At 47.4% G+C, this 13918-nt stretch overlaps 1 protein-coding gene across 15 annotated transcripts in view; it reads left to right on the plus strand.

The window, feature by feature from the left end:
- TBL1XR1 (transducin beta like 1 X-linked receptor 1) overlaps positions 1 to 13918 on the plus strand; it is an 854914-nt gene that overhangs the window by 698000 nt on the left and 142996 nt on the right. For all 15 annotated transcript variants that reach the window (XM_029616816.1, XM_029616819.1, XM_029616820.1 and 12 more), the window contains 3 exons: positions 11835 to 11976; positions 13107 to 13170; positions 13261 to 13358. In XM_029616816.1, the coding sequence (XP_029472676.1) occupies positions 11835 to 11976; positions 13107 to 13170; positions 13261 to 13358 (304 nt within the window). The remainder of the gene's footprint in view (positions 1 to 11834; positions 11977 to 13106; positions 13171 to 13260; positions 13359 to 13918) is intronic.

Below are 13918 nucleotides of genomic sequence, written 5' to 3' on the forward strand. Positions count from 1 at the left end.
AAAAAGGTTTGGATAAGTTCTTGGAGGAGAAGCCATTAACGGCTATTAATCAAGTTTACTTAGGGAATAGCCACTGCTATTAATTGCATCAGTAGCATGGGATCTTCTTAGTGTTTGGGTAATTGCTAGATTCTTGTGGCCTGGCTTGGCCTCTGTTGGAAACAGGATTCTGGGTTTGATGGACTCTTGGTCTGACCCAGCATGGCAATTGCTTATGTTCTTATGAAGAAGGGGTTGTCTCTCAACTCCCTCAAGGTTCAGGTGGCCGCGCTGGCCTGCTTCAGAGCCAAAGTGAACGGCATCAGTCTATCAACCCATCCAGATTTCCCGCTTCCTGAAGAGGGGTCAAACAAATCAGACCACCTTTAAAGTGGCCGGTGCCCCTGTGGAATCTCAATCTTGTTCTAGATTTCCTAGCGGGAACTTCCTTCAGACCAATGCGTAGTCTGTCACTATGGCTCCTGACCTTGAAGACTGCATTCCTAGTGGCAATATGTTCAGCCCGTTGCATCTCCGAGCTTCAAGCACTATCCTGTTGGGAACCGTTCCTCAGGTTCACACCGGGAACCATACAGCTACGCACTGTCCCTTCCTTTCTACCGAAAGTGGTTTCTCAGTTTCATCTAAACCAAACCATCTCGCTGCCATCTTCAGACGAACATAAGGACTCTGAATACTCACGCCTTCTTCACCATCTAAACATTGGCAGACTCCTAGTCCGATACCTGGAAAGATTGGAATCTGTGCTAAAGACTGACCACCTATTCGTCCTTCACAGTCGAAAGAAACAGGGGGAAGCGGCCTCGCGAGCAGCCATTGCCCGCTGGATCAAAGAAGTAATCAAGGCGGCCTATGTAGAGGAAGGGAAGCCTCCAGCTCTACAAGTCAAGACCCATTCTACAAGGGCCCAGGCAGTGTCCTGGGCGGAAACCATGATGCTGTTGCCTGCTGAAATCTATGGGGTGGCAACATGGTCCTCCATACACATCTTCTCCAGGTTCTACTGCCTGAATGTCCAGGCCTGGGAGGAAACAACCTTTACAAGGGCAGCACTAAGTGGGCCACTGGCAGCCTCCCACCCGGTTCGGGAGTAGCTTTTATACATCTCATTGGCCCTGAGTCCATCTGGTTACACGCTAGGAAATGGAGAAATTACTTACCTAATAATTTCGTTTTCCTTAGTGTAGACAGATGGACTCAGCATCCCGCCCACGGCTGCCCGGAATCCGGGAACCTTGGGTGAAAAACTCTGAGAACAAGACAAGCACGGGTAAGCCAGATATTACCTCTAGTTCAAGACACCCACAGTTGCCGGGAGTCTGTGTTACTTGGTTGAGTGCACTGGCGGTCTCCAATTTGGAAATCAGTTGAACCAGTCCTAGTTAATCAAGTTAATCAAGTTATTAAAGCACACATATATCCACAATTGCTTTTCAAGGAGAATACTGAAGAGCTAAGCTTCCTGCTTACTATATGTAGGCTGACGTCTGCTTTGAAATCTGACTCCGTCTCTCATTTGCTATCAGGAGTACACTATACCCATTGGTCCTGAGTCCATCTGTCTACACTAAGGAAAACGAAATTATCTGGTAAGTAATTTCTCCAATATTGCCAAATAACCCTACCATGGTTACCCCTCGCACCAGATCCTCATTCCACTAAGAATTAGATAAAAAATGGTGCCCTCTCTCATCAGTTCCTAAACCAATTTCTCCATGAAGCAGTCATTTATTCCAACCAGGAGCTTTTCTTCAGTAGCATGTCCTGATGTTACATTTACCCAGTCAATATTGGGGTAATTTAAATCTCCCATTATTAATGTGCTTCTAAATTTGTTAGCTTCCCTAATTTCTCTTAGCATTTCATCATCCATCTGATCATTTTGGCCAGAAGGACAGTAGAATACTTTGTCGCTATACTCTTTCCCAACACACATGGGATTTCTATTTATAAGGATTCTACTGTACATTTAGTCACCTGCAAGATCTTTATCCTCTATGCTATCCTGAACGTAAAGGGCCACCCCCCTACCAAGCTCATCTACCCCATCACTGCAATATAATTTGTAATATGGTGTAGTACTGTCCCATTGGTTATCTTCCTTCCACCAGGTCTTTAAGATGACAATTATGTCTACATCTTTAGTGCCGTACACTCTTTTCCATCTTACTACTTAGACATCTAGCATTGGTATGCAGACATTTCAAAGTATATTTTTTTTGTATTAATAATGTTTTCTGTCAATAAGCAAGGCTGAAGAAGCTATGATCTGTGCTGTCAGGGGGCGCAGTACCTTTGGACAGAGCTGTGTCTCCTAGCAAACAGAGCTTTTAGTTCTACTTGGCATGCACGGAAGTTGGCAGCATAGCTCCTGAATTGTTTTTGTCCATGCTCTGCACAGACGGTAATTTTTGTGTCTTGAAATTTTCAGGTGGTCAACAATTCCTTTCCCTCATTCATTGAGCCCCAAAACAGCACTTTCAGTGCTACTCTCCCGCTCAGGGATATTGCTGCCAGTGGCTTCAAGGCCTGTTCTTGCAGCCAAATCATGTCTCTGGGCACAACAGTTGCTACCTTTGCCTGGGCCCAAACATGACCAGACCAACTACCTCCCCTGGAAACATATATCCCTGCAAGCATAATGTGCATGGGCAGCAAAGATCAAGTCCCTCCGACCAACTCCGGTGCAGCTCTCCATCAACAACAGGGGAGAACCAAGAGTAAGTCCTTCGATGCCAGTGGCTCCTGGAACCAAGAACAGGAACAACTGAACCGGGCAGCCTCGATGCCACATTGAGGTGCGTCGGTAGAAATGGCTGAACAAACCCCCTAAATCTAAATACAGGGAGGTCTCGCACTCTATGCATGCAGCGTCTGTGGCCACAAAGAAGGCCAAATAATCAATGCAGCATTGACCCAAGGACCCCTCAGCACACTCAATGTGGAGTCATCCAGCGTACCCACTTGACACACTCAATGTTGAAGCAGTCAGGACATGAAGCACCTACTCGTTTGACGCATGAGCTAAAAGCGTTGGGAGCTAGTGCATCAGTACACCTCGAAGCAAAGTCATGCACCTCATCAAAGTTAAAGAATTCAATGCATCCTCCAATTCAATCGACCGAAAAGATCCACCACTCGAAGTACCTGACCACTAAGCCCACAGTGCATCCTAGACTGGCTTTAATATTGTTGGCTTTTCCCACTCCAACCACTTAAAGTGAGTGTACCCTGAGGCCACAAACCTCAAAAACACCTTTGATTATATAAACTAGCTTGGATAATGACCCAGACCTTTACCCTCTGTCACCTTGTCCCTCGTACACCCAGGACAAGAGATGGTCAGGTATATTCTCCAGGCTGCACTGCCAGTACAGAGATATACATCTCCACTAGTCACTGCATCTAACACCTGCCATCACCAAAACCCTCCTGGTGCCGCATCATTTATTTCAAGGCCTCTGCCTTCTTGCTCCCGAACCCCCCCTCCCCCCTGTGTTCTATCCTCCCATTGCCTATGATCCCATCACTTGAAGGGAGAACCCATACTGGTGTTAGAGGAGAATGCCCCTCTATTGACCCCAGGACAGTGTTCTCAGCAGGCAGTGAAACAATTTACGGACATTATTCATACCTTCTTTTCCTCGCTGAGCCTCTGATTTTGCCTCCAACATATCCAATAGTACTAGCATTTCCGGAAAAGGTCAGACCTTAGTCTCCCTCCCTCTTGGTCATAATCTCGCTCCTCAGCATCTGAGGGAAGAAAGCCTACTTTACCTCTGTTTCCCTTTCCAATTAAATCAGTCTTATTACGCTTGCCACTTTCTATCCAAAACCTCATGCACATGAGAGCAAAAAAGCTTCTGCATACCCTTGATTGTAAGCAGGCCTTGGCATATAATAAACATCATTTGCAATCCACAGACAGGCTCAGCAGCTGTTCGCCTATGACCCAAACAGACTGGGATAGCAGTATCCAAGAGGATTCTGTTAAATTTGATAACTTGCTGCATTCAGCATTGCTATATGGCAGCTGACCTTGATCTCTCAGGGATGATCAGAGCTTACCAGGTGCGTATAACTACTGCATCTATAGTGCATCTGAGGGATATGCCTATTGAGGAGATCAGCAAAGCTGCAACCTGGTCATCTGTGCATACCTTCACCTCCCACCATTGTCTGGATACCTTGGCTTCCTGAGACAGTGCAGTAGGACATGCTGTCTTGTGACACACAGAATCCAAATGATCTGCTCTCCATGGTGGAGACAGAGTTGTAAAAAAAAAAATAATTTCCTAGCGTGTAGCAGATGGGACTCAGGACCAATGGGTATAGTGTGCTCCTGATAGCAGTTGGAGATTGAGTCAGATTTCAATCTGACGTCAGCACTACATATACCCCTGCAGGAAGCTCTGCTCTTCAGTGTTTCTCAGTCTCCTTAGCAGTTTGGGACTCTACACACGCTTGCACAGCGTTAGAATATCCAAACCAAAGAAGAAAGAAAATTCCAAAATCTTAACTCTATGAGCCCTGCTCTCCAGCGGTGATACCTAAGGGTCCCGCCCACAGTCAGGAATTCCTGAGGTGATTTCTGAGATCCCTCAAAGGTAAGCCTCGGTCCGGTAGCCGGTTCCCGGCATGAACTTAGCCCCCAGGAACGGGAGTGGCTGAGAGGCAGCAGGTGCAATACCGAGCGCGGTGGTGAAGGTATTTCCCTCTCCCCCCACAGCCGGAGACCTCCCAGCACAAGACTGGGAAGCGCCAAGACACAAGGTAAGGTAGAAAGCTTTTCTTAGTCTCTGGTCTCCGAGTCTCAGATTGCTGCACTGATCGCCCTTCGGTGTCTGTCCCATCGGGTTGAACATCCCCATCCGGGCTAGACCCCGATTCAGTACGAGGGTCCTCCCACGTGGAGACCCTCCGGGGGGGGGGGGGGGGGTGTGTGTGCCTTCCATCTTACCTGTGTGGTCGCTGGCACCATCTCCCCCCCCTTGATCGCCGTATTGTCCGCACAACTGAGCCGTGCGCACAGCGGTGAGCTGGGCGCATAAACTACTTGTGCGCATAGCGGCGCACGCATCTGTACCGTGCGCACAGCGGCACGCTCAACAGCACCGGGTGCATAAATAAAGCCTGAGTGCACAGTGGCGCGCGCATCTCTTCCTAGGTACACACAGTGGCCTGCACACACACCTTCCGCAGCTTGCACGCACATGTTCAACGCATCTGGAGCGCATATCTAAGCCTCCCGCTGTGCACATATAGGCGCACAGACGAGCTTTGAACGACTACACGCACTCAAATCATGGCACTACCAGCCAAGAAAGCCAAGGGACAAGCCCTCTGCCCAGCCTGCCACTTGAGAGCGGCACAACACGAAGTGGCTTCTGCCCTGTGCCTGCAGTGCGAAGAGGCCCTGGGGGAACCAGGACAAGCCAGTAGAGGAATCCGGCTCCACCAACGACAGTACTCCGAACCTATCTATCCCCACTTCGGCACCTACTCAGTTGGGTCCCTCGGGGAACGCCGCTGGGTTCAATATAGACCCAGGAACCTTTTCCTGGGTAGAATTCTTCAAAGGGCTGCAAACCTTTGTCCAGGCACAATCTGTGCCACCGGTGACACAGCCACAGCCTCCGCCAGAAGACCAAAACCTTCCAGCCCCCTCTCAGCCTCCCCGAGACGTGCCCCTCTGGACAAAAGCCTCCCCTTAGGGGACATGGACACCTCAGAGGAAGAACCAGACTCCCTGAAGGAAGGAGAAAATCCCTCCAGGAGCGAAACCATACCGAACCATGATGTGTTTCTTCTCCAGAGACGAGTTTCCAGACCTCGTGTCTCTGAGCCTAAAGGAGCTGGCCATCCCAGGCACAAGCGCCACAGCGGAGCCAAAGATGAACCCCTCTGCTGGTCGGACTCCGTCAGGCCTCATGCCATTTCCCATTGCTTCAAGCCATACAACTGATCGACTTGGAATGGAACGCTCTGGAGGCCAGTTTCAAAGGAGGGCAGGCCCTAGAAGCCCTATACCCACTGGAACCGTCATCCAAAGAACTCCTGGTGTTCCCCAAAGTGGACACCATGGTCTGTGCTGTCACGAAGCACACTACCATTCCAGTCAAAGGAGGAGCGGCACTCAAGGATGCCCAGGACAGACGTCAGGAATCCATCCTTAAACAGTCATTTGATGCAGCAGCTATTTCACTACAAATCGCTGCCTGCTGTGCCGTGGTGACACGTGCCTGCTTATCACTTGCCAGGAACGCTACCACGCCCATCAAAACATTAGAACCAGCGATATACTTCCTCACGGATGCAAAGTCCGACCTGGTGCGCACCTCAGCCAGGGGCGTCTCATCCATTGTGGCAGCCAGAAGACAGCTTTGGCTCCGAAGCTGGTCAGCCTACGTGACCTCCAAGACGAAACTCACGAGAATGCCCTTTAAAGGAGCCCTCCTGTTCGGAAGCGAACTGGAGAAGTTAGCCGACACATGGGGCGAATCCCCAGTACCTTGGCTACCAGAGGACAAGAACAAAAGAAACCATCGCCCCTCTCCCCAAACATCCAAGGGCAGAGGATCACTGTGCTTTAGAACCGTACACGAATACATACCAAGCACCTCACCCCGCAGGCAGGGGCCAGTCCTTTCGGAAAAAACACAAGAGGGGAGCCGGCTCAGGTCCAGGCCCCAACTGCACCTCACAATGAGAATCAACAGACCCATCCATAGGAAGAAGCCATAGGGGGCAGGCTTGCCCTATTCTACCAAAGATGGGTGGAGATAACGTCAGACAAGTGGGTCCTGACCATCATTCGAGAGGGATACTATCTGGACTTCCACAGCATCCCTCCAGGCAAATTTGTGAAATCCCCTTGCCACTCCCCCTCCAAGAGGATGGTAGTGGAAACCACACTGAGAAAATTGCTCTCCCTGGAGGCTATAACACCGGTGCCCACGCACCAACAAAATATTGGGCACTATTCCATCTATTTTATTGTCCCCAAGAAAAAGGGAACATTCCGGCCCATCCTGGACCTCAAGTCTGTCAACCGCTACTTGAGAGTACCACACTTCCACATGGAAACCCTACGTTTGGTCATAACGGCAGAACAGCCGGGAGAATTTCTGACCTCCCTGGACCTCAGAAGCCTATCTGCACATCCTGGTCCATCACGACCACCAGCGCTTTCTACACTTCGCGATCATGGACCACCACTACCAGTTCCGGGCGCTACCCTTCGGCCTAGCTACTGCCCATCGGATATTCACCAAAATCATGGTGATAGTGGCAGCGACACTGAGGAAAGAAGGAATCCTCGTACACCCGTACCTGGACGATTGGCTGATCAGGGCAAAATCTCCAGAAGTAAGTCATTAGGCGACCCCCAGAATCAAGAATCTACTGCAGAATCTTGGGTGGGTCGTCAACACAACCAAGAGCTGCCTGCAGCCCTCCCAATCACTAGAATACCTGGGAGACCGGTTCGACACCCAACAAGACAAGGTCGACCTTCCCCTTACAAGGAGAAGGAAATTGATGGACCAGTTGAGAAAACTGTTGAACGGCGCTCGCCCCACTGTATGGGACTACCTCCAAGTCCTCGGTCTCATGACATCGACCCTAGACATCGTCCCATGGGCAGGGGGCCCACATGCGACCACTACAATGATCCCTACTGTCAAGATGGAACCCGATGTCCCAGGACTACACTGTTCACCTCCAGTTATCAGCAGATGTACGGATCCAGCTCCTATGGTGGCTACAAGAAGGCTATCCCCACCATCCTGGGTCTTGCTCAGCATGGATGCGAGCCTACAAGGGTGGGGAGCCCTGCCAGGAACTGATGGCTCGGGGGCATTGGGACAAGGAAGAGTCTGGATGGAACATCAACTGACTGGAAGCCCAAGCAGTCAGACTAGCCTGCCTGCGATTGTCACAGACTCCGGGGAAAATCGGTCAGAGTCATGTCGGACAACACCACAACAGTAGCCTACATCAACTGCCAGGGAGGAAACAGAAGCCAACAGGTGTCCCTGGAAATAGACCCCCTAATGGTGTGGGCAGAAGCAAACCTGCAAGGGATCTCAGCCACCCACATCGCGGGAAAAGACAACATCACTGTGGATTACCTCAGCAGAGAAAGTCTAGACCCAGGGGAATGGATGCTGTCGACCACAGCATTCCAGTTGATAATAAACTGTTCGGGATCCCCAGCCATGGATCTTCTGGCAACCCAGTCCAACGCCCATGTTCCCAACTTCTTCAGCCGCAGACGAGACCCACAATCCCAGGGGATCGACACCCTCATCCAGACCTGGCCACAGGAAAGCCTGCTGTTCACCTTTCCTCCATGGCCAGTACTGGACGGGATCATCCGCAAGATAGAACACCACAGGAGGCTAGTACTTCTAGTGGCCCCGGATTGGCCAAGAAGGCCGTGGTATGCAGACATGCAAAGAGTTCTGGAGGGGAGCCCCTTGTCTCTACCTCCACACAGGGATCTGCTCTAGCAAGGACCGATCCTCCACAAAGACCCACCTTGATTTTATCTTACAGTCTGGCCATTGAGAGGACATGCCTGAAGAAGAGCGGATACTCGGGGGCAGTGATTGATACCTTGCTCCGAGCACGCAAGTTTTCCACATCTCTAACCTACATACGAATATGGAGAATATCGAAGCCTGGTGTGAAGACCGCGACATACTTCTGTGGACAGTCAAAATCCCCATGATTCTGCAGGACGGCTTACAGAAGGAGTTGTCTCTCAACTCCATCAAGGTTCAGATGGCCACGTTGACTTGCTTCAGAGCCAAAGTGGACGGCATCAGTCTATCTTCACTCCCAGACATCTCCTGCTTCCTGAGAAGTGTCAAACAAATCCGACTACCACTAAAGTGGCCGGTACCCCTATGGAACCTCAATCTAGTACTAGATTTCCTAGCGGGAGCTTCCTTCAGACCTACCCGCGGACTGTCTCTATAGCTTCTAACCTTGAAGACAGCATTCCTAGTTCGCAACTCCGAACTTCAAGCACTATCCTGTCTGGAACCATTCCTCAGATTCACACCGGGATCCATACAGCTACGCACTGTCCCTTCCTTCCTTCCAAAGATGGTCTCTCATTTCCATCTAAACCAAACCATCTCGCTGCCATCTCTAGACGAACATAAGGACTCGGAAGACTCTTGCCTTTTTCGCCATCTTAACGTCGGCAGACTACTAGTCCGATACCTGGAAAGGTCGAAATCTGTGCTAAAGATGGCCACCTATTCATCCTTCACAGTGGGAAGAAACAAGGGGAAGTAGCCTCGTGGGCAACCATAGCCCGCTGGATCAAAGAAGTAATCAAGGCGGCCTACATAGAGACAGGGAAGCCTCCACCTCTTCAAGTCAAGGCCCATTCCACCAGAGCCCAGGCAGTGTCCTGGGCAGAAACCAAGATGCTGTCACCTGCTGAGATCTGTCGGGCGGCGACATGGTCCTCCATTCACACCTTCTCGAAGTTCTACCGCCTGGCTGTTTAGGCCCTGGAGGACGCAGCATTTGCAAGGGCAGTACTAAGTGGGCCACGGGCAGCCTCCCACCCGGTTCGTGAGTAGCTTTTGTACATCTTATTGGTCCTGCGTCCATCTGCTACATGCTAGGAAATGGAGAAATTACTTACCTGATATTTTCGTTTTCCTTAGTGTAGACAGATGGACTCAATATCCCGCCGACAGCTGCCTCAGAATAGAGAAACCTCAGGTGACAACCCCCGAAAGCAAGACAAGCACGGGTAGGCCACGCTTTACCCCTAGTTAGGACACCCATAGTTGCTGGGTGTCTGCGTTTCTCGGTTGAGTGCACTGGCAGTCTCCAGCTAAAATTCACATCAACCAGTTCAAGTTAATCAAGTTAACAAAATTAATCAAGTTATTCAAACACACATATATCCACAATTCCTTTTCGAGGAGAATACTGAAGAGCAGAGCTTCCTGCAAGGGTATATGTAGTGCTGATGTCAGATTGAAATCTGACTCCGTCTCCAACTGCTATCAGGAGCACTCTATACCCATTGGTCCTGAGTCTATCTGTCTACACTAAGGAAAACGAAATTATCAGGTAAGTAATTTCTCCAATAAATAAAAAAATAAAGATGTGATTGGTAACAAAAGTTTCTGAAACCCTCAGTTATGGGACTCCTCAAAGATCATGGCTAATTCAGCCTTGCTTACTGACCAAAAAAATTGTTCTTTTTACCATAAATGGTGTTTTCTATAGTTAGCAAGATGAATAATCCACGAGATTCCCGCTCTCCTCCCTGGATAGCAGACACTTGCTTTATCATGTTGCTTTGGAAAGGACTGAGGAACTACGCTGACGATACCCATGCAGGAACTCGTGCACATGCCCAGTAGAGCTAGAAGCTCTTTTAGCTTGGAGAGAGAGTTCCTTCCAGTGCCACTAGGGGGTACACTACCACAAATCCTGGCTAATTCATCCTTCTATATGCTTACCATAAACGGTATTTTCTGTAAACTTGCTTTGCTTATCAGTTAACAGGGAAAATGTGTAATCTTTTAACTTAGATGGTTCTTTACTTATAGGCACATGGACTATCTTTACTTTTATTGGAACTTCTATTGCGATACCCTAGCTCTCCTGTTTCATTAGTATCGTTTGAAGATACCTCCATCCAAACCATGCACTGCTGAGTGACAAGGTTTGTGCTCTATCTCCTTTTAAAGGTGGAACCAGTCCTTTCGAAAAAGACTCCCCTGTCCCCAAAAAGTTGTCCAGTTCCTTACAAAACTGAATTCCTCTTCCACGCACCATTGTCTCATCCATGCTTTGAGATTCTGGAGTTCTGCTTGCCTCTGGGGGACCTGCACATGGAACAGGGAGCATTTCAGAGAATGAAATTCTGGAGGTTCAGGATTTCAACTTTCTACCTAAAAGCTTAAATTTAGTTTCAATAACCTCCCTCCCACACCATCCTATGTTGTTGGTGCCCACATGTACCATGACAGCCGGATCCTCCCCAGCATAGTCTAAAATCCTATCTAGGTGATGCATGAGGTCCACCATCTTCGCAAGAGGCAGGCAAGTTACCAAGAGAATCCTCATGGCACCCAGCTATCTACTTTCCTAATAGTCGAATCACCAACTATGGCCACTGACCTTCCATTCTGGGTTGTGGCCCTGGGAGACTCGTCCTTGGTGCGAGTTAATCCAAAACCTCAATATTAAAATGCCATGCTTGAATGAATCAACAGTGCATATTCAGGTTGCCAGAATGAAATGTTAGAAGCCTTGCAGAAATGCAACCTCACAACTGGATCTGTGTGGCAGACTGCAGCTACAGTAATTAAAACTCCTGGTGAAAATGCAGATGTTCACAATAAACTAGGTCAGCAGGCTAAGTGGGGGATCTAGGACCAGATTTTCAGGCGGTCGCCACACTGTCATTGATAGCTATTTAGATTATTAAGATTTGTGGTTAGACCACAAAGGGAGGGATACTGGGGAATTTTGTGTGATCTGCCTGAAATAGAGTACAAAAGCGAAAGACGATACTGTCCTGGATAAGGAGAGAGATCTTACAAGTGGTCATGCTGTATGGCTACGAACTGGAGTATATCCTTAGCAGTGTGAACAGGAATAACTGGGCAGAATTGATAGGGAAGCTGGTCTTGTTGACATCTACTATTTTAGTATGTATAGAGGCTTTCTGTGGTAAATTCCTGAGAAGAACTGAAGAAAAAGGATTGAGATATTCCTTGCCGCAGACATTTAAAGAAGTCAGGTGCTGTAGCAGTACTCTGAGTGAATTTTTTTACCTTGCTCTGTAGATCTGGAGATTCAACAGCACGAATATGGAATCTTAGTGAAAACAGTTCCAGTGGTTCTACACAACTGGTACTTCGGCATTGCATACGAGAAGGAGGGCAAGATGTACCAAGCAACAAAGATGTGACATCCTTGGATTGGAATGTAAGTAAGAATTACCAGAAGCATGTTAATTACTGTGAGAAACTGCATTAAATATTGTAAGAACATTTGTATTAAAAAATTAGTTTAGGATAATTTAATAACCAATTTGTATTGCTAGGTATTACAACTTAGGAAATTTGGTTTTAATTTCTGAGTCGTCCTCTTGCTTCTTGGGCCAGTAAGGGTTGTAGATGTTTCACAGCCCTGGTGGAGGGGGCAGCAGAGGAATGACAAGACATTGTACAAGTGACACCTAGTGATCAGATATATGGTTCACGCACTTACAGGCCAATTCACTAAGACATGTGATGAAACAGATGCTCAAATTGAGCACCCGTTTTTCTAACGCACGCAGTCACCTCTCCTGGGGGTCTGATGCTATATTTTAATGAGCTGCTGCGTTAAAAAGGATGCGCTAGGGAAAAATTATGTGTCCTTAGCACTCAAATGCATAGGGTGGGCACACAGCCCACCAAAATGCATAGGGTGGGCACACAGCCATGCCCAGGAGGCATGGCTGTGTGCCCACAATTGCAATGGGTGCTCAATATGTTTTATCTCACTTCAGATCGATTTCTGAGCTCTAATATACATGCACAATAGCAAGGGGCGAAATCGGCCTGGAGCGTGTCTATTGTGCATGTATATTATGCATCCAGAATTTTTTTTTCATCAAGCCGTTACATTATACCTTTATTCTTGAACACCGTAAGCAGTAGGTACTTAAGAATAAAGGTAGGAACTACACAGGACACTTTTTTAAAATTTCTCCTGAGCCCTTGGCTCATGGATTGATTTAACGCCAGCTCCGAGGCTGGAGTTAAATTTGCTGCATAAAAAGTGCACATTGTTATAAATATGTGTATTACATAAATGCACATAAAATTATAATTAAAGCAAGTTAGTTATTAAACTAATGCTTAATAGGTCCTCTTTCAAATGCCGCTGGTCACACACCATGTGTCATAATCTTGAATCAACATTGACTCATTGAATTCACAAAGTATGCCCTGTTTGTATGAGATTTAGTCCTGTGAATATTCTGAGTTTGGAACACAGAATTAGCCATTTCACGCTGTGCATTTTGTTTTTCAATTGTGTATTTAAGAGAAAGTATCTTTTACTGACAGAGTGAAGGAACTCTTCTAGCAACAGGGTCTTATGATGGATATGCCAGGATATGGACTAAAGATGGTAACTAAAATTTTCATTTGCTTTACATTTATTCTCACACAATGATTTACAAAATGTTCTGAAATAAAACAATTTAATTTACATTTGCAGGCAATCTTGCCAGCACGCTTGGACAGCATAAAGGCCCTATATTTGCATTAAAATGGAACAAGAAAGGAAACTTCATTCTAAGTGCAGGAGTAGACAAGGTGAGAGGTATTTAAAAAAAAAATTGACAGTATGTTTCTCAAATGACAGGTAGATTTCATCTGATACAGGTGGGTTAATATGTCTGTGCTTGACTTCGAACAGACATTTGTTTCAGAGCTTTCTAGAAAGGCCTAAAAGCTCACTGGTCCTCTCAGTTCATTTTTGCCAGCCAGATGTCACATTATAAGCTTCTCGGTGACTCGACTATTTTTGCTGTTCTGCTAATCAAAAATATCTCATTTCTCTTAGTAAGCTTTTTGGCAATTTTTCTTGTTTTAACTGGCATATAAATCTTTTTCTTTCCTTTAGCAGTTCATTTAGCTGATTTTTTTTTTTGTTTTGTTCTGTCCAAAGAGAGGCTTATTAGATTGTGCTGATATGTGTGTATGCCCCTCCCCTTCCTCTCTTCTCTCCCCCCCCCCCCTTTTAATTTCTTGTAAAAAGGTAGAGCTGCAATTTCCAAATTTTCTAAACTTAGAAGAACTTGGAGAGATGGGTCCTTTGCTATTTTGGGGGATCTAGAATGATTATAGGAGTGATAATTCTACCCGACAGATCT

This window comes from Rhinatrema bivittatum, chromosome 9 (genome assembly GCF_901001135.1).
Source record: "Rhinatrema bivittatum chromosome 9, aRhiBiv1.1, whole genome shotgun sequence".
Lineage (NCBI taxonomy): Eukaryota > Metazoa > Chordata > Amphibia > Gymnophiona > Rhinatrematidae > Rhinatrema > Rhinatrema bivittatum.